This window comes from Hordeum vulgare, chromosome 3H (assembly GCF_904849725.1).
Source record: "Hordeum vulgare subsp. vulgare chromosome 3H, MorexV3_pseudomolecules_assembly, whole genome shotgun sequence".
Taxonomy (NCBI): Eukaryota; Viridiplantae; Streptophyta; class Magnoliopsida; order Poales; family Poaceae; genus Hordeum; species Hordeum vulgare.
In genome coordinates this window covers 598671069-598677211 of record NC_058520.1, presented here as the reverse complement: position 1 = coordinate 598677211, position 6143 = coordinate 598671069, and the positions used below count along the sequence as shown (strand labels likewise).

Here is a 6143-nt window from a genome sequence, read left to right as displayed (position 1 = left end):
ATGTGCCTTTTCCTGTCAGCCTACCCTCATACCAAGATTCAGGAACACCAATCAGCTTAAGGTCAGGAAGAAAGTCCACACAAAACTCAATGACCTCCTCTGTTCCATAGCCCTTGGAGAGGCTTCCTTCTGGCCTAGCACGGTTACGAACATATTTCTTTAAGACTCCCATGAACCTCTCGAAGGAGAACATATTGTGTAGAAACACAGGACCGAGAATTCTAATCTCTTCGACTAGGTGAACTAGGAGGTGTGTCATTATATTGAAGAAGGATGGCGGGAACAACAACTCAAAGCTGACCAGACATTGGACCACATCAATCTGTAACCCTGATAGACTTTCTCGATCGATTACCTTCTGAGAAATTGCATTGAGGAATGCACATACCTTCACAATTGCCAGTCGAACATTTTCCGGTAGAATTCCCCTCAATGCAACCGGAAGCAATTGCGTCATAAGCACGTGGCAGTCATGAGACTTTAGGTTTTGGAATTTTTTGTCTTTCATATTTACGATTCCCTTTATATTCGATGAGAAGCCAGTCGGGACCTTGATACTGAAAAGGACTTCAAAGAAGATTTCCTTCTCTTCCTTAGTAAGAGCGTAGCTGGCACGCCCTTGAAACTGCCATGGATGCATGCCATCTCTTCCTTTATGACGTTCCTGGTCCTCCCGTGCTTCCGGTGTATCTTTTGACTTACCATACAAGCCCAGGAAGCCTAGAATATTCACGCAGAGATTCTTCGTCAGGTGCATCACGTCGATTGCCGAGCGGACCTCATGGACTTCCCAGTAGGGTAGCTCCCAAAATATAGATTTCTTCTTCCACATGGGTGCGCGCTTATCAGGGCCGTTAGGAACAGGTTGGCTGCCAGGACCCTTTCCAAAGATTACTTTTAAATCTTTGACCATATCAAATATTTCAGCACCAGTACGGATGACAGGCTTCCCCCGGGGTTCTGCCTTGCCATTGAAATGCTTGCCTTTTTTCTTTAAGGGATGCTTGGGCGGAAGAAAACGACGATTGTACGGGTACACATTCTTCCTACATTTGTCCAGATATATACTTTCTGTCTGATCCAAACAGTGCGTGCATGCATTGTATCCCTTGTTTGACTGTCGTGAAATGTTACTAAGAGCAGGCCAATCATTGATGGTTACGAAAAGCAACGCTCGAAGGTGAAATTCCTCTTGTTTGTGCTCTTCCCACACACGTACACCTGGTTCAGCCCACAACTGTAAAAGTTCATCAACTAATGGCCTTAGGTACACATCAATATCGTTGCCGGGTTGCTTTGGACCTTGGATAAGCACTGGCATCATAATGAACTTCCGCTTCATGCACAACCAAGGAGGAAGGTTGTAGATACATAGAGTAACGGGCCAGGTGCTGTGACTGCAACTCTGCTCCCAAAAGGATTCATGCCATCTGTACTCAGACCTAACCATAAGTTCCTTGCGTCAGCTGCAAATCTCGGGAACTCTCTCTCGATTTTTCTCCACTGTCGACCATTAGCGGTGTGCCTCAACTTATCGTCTTTCATACGATCTTCCATGTGCCATCGCAACAACTTCGCATGATCTTTATTTCTGAACAGACGTTTCAACCGTGGTATTATAGGAGCATACCACATCACCTTGGCAGGAACCCTCTTCCTGGGTGGCTCGCCCTCAATATCACCAGGGTCATCTTTTCTGATCTTATACCGCAATGCAGTGCATACCGGGCATTTATTCATATTCTCGTACTTCTCACCGCGGTAGAGGATACAGTCATTAGGGCATGCATGTATCTTCTGCACGTCTAATCCTAGAGGGCAGACAAGCTTATTTGCTTCGTACGTGCTGGCGGGCAATTCGTTCTTTCTTGGAAGCATCTTCTTCATCAGTACCAGCAACTTTTCGAATGACGAGTCAGTCACACCGGTCTCTGCCTTCCACTTCAGCAATTCCAGTGTGCTACCCAGCTTCTTCTGGCCATCTTCACAAGTTGGGTACAATAATTTCTTGTGGTCCTGTAACATCTGCTCAAACTGCAACCTCTCATTTTCTGTGTCGCAACCTCGCCGTGCATCAGAAATGACCCGGCCAAGATCATCAGCGGGCTCATCTGGTTCCCGTTCTTCATCCTGATCTTCTTCTTCATTGTCTTCCATTGCGGTATCAGCATACTCAGGGAACATAGATCGGTAGTTGTCATCATCGTTCTCTTCTTCTTCATCGTTGTCTTCCATCATAACCCCTCTTTCTCCGTGCTTGGTCCAAACATTATAGCCCGACATAAAACCGGACCGAAGCAGGTGGCTCTGAATGACTCTTGAGGAAGTGTAATCCTTCTCATTCCGACATTCAACACATGAACAAAACATATAGCCACCACCATGCTTGTTCGCATCGGCTCCATCTTGAAAAGAATGCACGCCTTCTCTGTAAGCGGCTGTGCGTCGATCACCGTACATCCATGGATGGCTCATCTGTGTTATACGACAGTATATCAAATACAATCACGATCCTAAAAATTAGTACCGCACGGTCTAAACGAGGAAATATAGTTGCTAACCTTTTAGAATAAGTAGAAATAAAGAGGAAGAGGTTTAAGCGTGGCTCAGGCACCTCATATCGTAGTTGTGTTCGGTGAACTGAAGCGGCATCGCTCTAACACACATTTCAACAAACACCTCTAGTGCATCAAAAAAAGTAGAGAGCTAGCACACACCCACAATCCTCCATCCAAGAAAAATGCAAGGAAGAGGGGAGAGGGGGGTTGTGCTATATATAGGCACAGGACTTTAGTCCCGGTTTGAGACACAAACCGGGACTAAAGGTGGCGCACATGCGGGCTGCACACCGCGTAGCCCTTTAGTCCCGGTTTGGGACACAAACCGGGACTAAAGGCTCCTTACGGGCCGGGACTAAAGCCTCGAAGGAGGCATTGCGATTTGGGACGACGTGGCCGGGTCTTTAGTCCCGGCCCAGAGGCAGGCCGGGATTAAAGGGTCCCGGCCAAAGGCGCGTTTTCCACTAGTGTGGACTAGCAGCACATAGTAGCCAGGTGGGCTTCTGTGTCAGCCAAACTGGCCTTTGGCCTGATATGGGAAGGAGTTGGAAAGGATTGATGTCTTTGTTCCCTCAGAAAAAATAGATTGATTATCTTTGCTCACGGGGAAAATGTATGTACACATGTTATGGTAGTTTTGTTTGTTTTTTCATCAGGCCCACTCTTCTTGTTAATATTTTCTTAAACTCACAGTTTTTCTGGTCGGTTGTACAGGTCATTGTTAATTTAACCTGAATTTATTTCGTATCATGGTAACAGTGCTCGTTTGTTTACTTTAAATGGTTCTGAACCTGAGAAGCAGAAGTAAGTAGGATGCATGTTCTGAACTTTTTTACGGAGATTCAGACAATTCAAAGGTTGAGATGCTAGGCGTGACATGTATGATGTTTCCAAAAATATCTAAGAGGCTATGAAAAAATTTGGGTTGTCAAGGATGGAAATAGATACACTCTTTGCCAAACTAACATCCCAAGTACCTTTGATCCATATTTATTGTCATAAGAAACTTTTGTTCCATGTTGGTGGTGACAAGAGAGTTCAGGGTTGTCAAGGCCAATAGGTTTAATTGGAAAATGAGAAGGTGCAATCAATTGATAGTTTTTCTCCATAGCAATGCATGGGCATTCAACTATGTATCTCGTTATGTAGACAAATGCATGTATTGTCCATGTATGATATTTTAACAAATGGGTAATTAAGTTTTTGGTTAAGACGAATCTTGATAGCATCATATATGTGAGTGCTCTTCCATGACAGCGTACAGACCCTTGACTTAAACATGGAAAATTTATTTTCTTCCGTTGCAACACATGGCATTTTTGTTAGTAAGCTTCTATGTAGCACAAGCACATGTTATTGTATGCTTTCGGAAACAGTAGCAGGTGGTAGGGCCCAAAACCTAGAACGTAAAGGCTACACATTTACCCTATTATGGAGGTGCGTCCCAAACTTTTAACCTAAAAATTTCTTACATGTTCTTAGAGCATCTCTAGCAGACGCGCTACTTTAGCGCTGCGCCGTCTTTTTTGCGCGCGCAGAGCTGTTCTGGGCGCTCCAGCGGACGCGCAAAAAGCGTGTGCACGCTATAGTTAGTTTAATGTGCTGAACAAAACGGCATCGCGTGCAGAACAACACTTGGGACAATCCGGACCGGACCGGACCACTTGAATCTTAAATGAATAGAATCTAATGATAAGTAGCGTGTGGCCTAGCTACGAATTACATACAACTTTTGATGATCTGGCCAGAAATGCTAGAGAACGTATTTTTTTAGATTATAAGTAGAGTATGGACCTACTTACACGTGGCACGTAAATAGCTAATGGTAGAATGCTCTGGCCAAATTACCGTCGTCGATCTTTATCAAGTCGTTATAATGAACTTGAATGCTAATAGATTGGCTATGCTCCAGAGTCCAGCGTACCAAAGCCGTAGGTACGTGGTCGGAAGAGGCATGGATGCATAACGGTTGGTGTAGATGGGTTTTCAGCGGACCACCCACCGGCGATCTAGCGCGGTACTGATTGCAATTCGGTAGTCAGATGGCACACAACTCCTGCTCGAGCGTCGGACCGACAAAATATATATGTTCTAAAATAAGTATTTCAACATCAACTTCATACTAATTTTAATACAAAATTATATTAAACTTGTTTTTTTAGAATGGAGTGAGTACTTCCTTACGGTGTGTATTTTTTTGTTAAATACAATACACACACAAACGCTTATACACATACGCATATACTTACTTCTATGAACGCACATATGCATATCCTATCACTCTGAGCATCTTTGAAAGACTGAGACGGTATATCATTTTAAGATTTATGAAGTCACTGTAGACGCCTCGTCGTTAGGATGTAGACGACGCCCGCCTCCTAGGTGATGGCAGCATATGACTGCGGCTCCTGCTCTAATAATGGGTATGTAAAATATTCATGGCTTTTCCGCTGCGGGTCTCTTATGCCAACGAGGTACAATCACCACAGGATGTAGCTTACATTTGCGGATTTGCCCACATTTTCTTTCGACCATGATTGGATGGTACAATCAGCACCATTCGACAGTTGTACAGACAAGACTGCGTGCAAAGTTCAATATCAACATACATGGCGATCGCAGACGAGACGACACGGGCAAAATGCAGATGGAAATATGCAGCAATACACCGATCGAACGGGAGTGCACCCATGGACGTCGGACGAAGTGCTGTAACGATCACTGTCCCTAACGACACTGGTACCTTCTGAGGCATGCCCGGCCGGTGTACGGCCGTCCGCGCGCCGGGCACGTCCGGGTGCAGGCGGCCTTGTTGGGGTTCAGGGAACTCGCGGTGATGCCTCTGCCAGCGAGGACGCGGCGGTGCCCCTCCTCCATGTCAACCGTCGTCGAATCCAAGAGCTCCGGCGCCACCCCGTCCTCAAGCTTCATCGTCGTCGCCGACGACATTGGCATCACTGCTGCCGCCGCGTGGATGCCGGCGAGCGCCGCAGCACTCGTGTCCGGGCCGGCGAGCACGAGCGCGAGGATTACAAGAGAGATGCACGCCTTTGTGTCCATGCTAGCTTAGCTAATCGATTCGGTGGAGAGTGTGAGCTGCCTTATAGATCCACGGTTAATAGTCGAGGTTCGGTATTGGGCAGCTCTCGTGGCTCTGTCTATTTGTCTCGGCTTAATTGAATTCAATGCAGCAGCATTTCTAGGTGAACCACAGCGGCAACCGTGGCCATTTTAATTAAAGGGGAAAATTACGTGAATAAAGGGAATGACAAGCAAAAAATCAAACACGCCGTGCATTTCTGTCCATTACAACAGCCAAATAGGTAAATTCCAATACGTACATGGATAAGTGAAATGCGGTGTTCTGGTGCCAAATAGAGGTGCAAATAGCTTTCACTGCTAGATTACAAACAGGATGCAAGACAACCTTGACTTTCGAACATCAGTGATCGGATACAACCTTGAGGCCTTGCTTGGGATGTCGTTTTGTTTTTACAGATGTAATAGTTTACAGATGTATTATACCGGTCATAAGTATAAAACAGCTAAAAACTAAACCGATAGATGAAGGTGTGTATTTTTTCT

General features: G+C 45.5%; 1 protein-coding gene across 1 annotated transcript; it reads right to left on the bottom strand.

The window, feature by feature from the left end:
- Positions 1–4936: 4936 nt before the first annotated feature.
- On the bottom strand, positions 4937–5655 carry LOC123440961. The gene has a single exon (XM_045117500.1). The coding sequence runs from the start codon at positions 5616–5618 to the stop codon at positions 5286–5288; it is 333 nt and encodes a 110-aa protein (XP_044973435.1). The 5' UTR covers positions 5619–5655; the 3' UTR covers positions 4937–5285.
- Between the last annotated feature and the right edge of the window lie 488 nt (positions 5656–6143).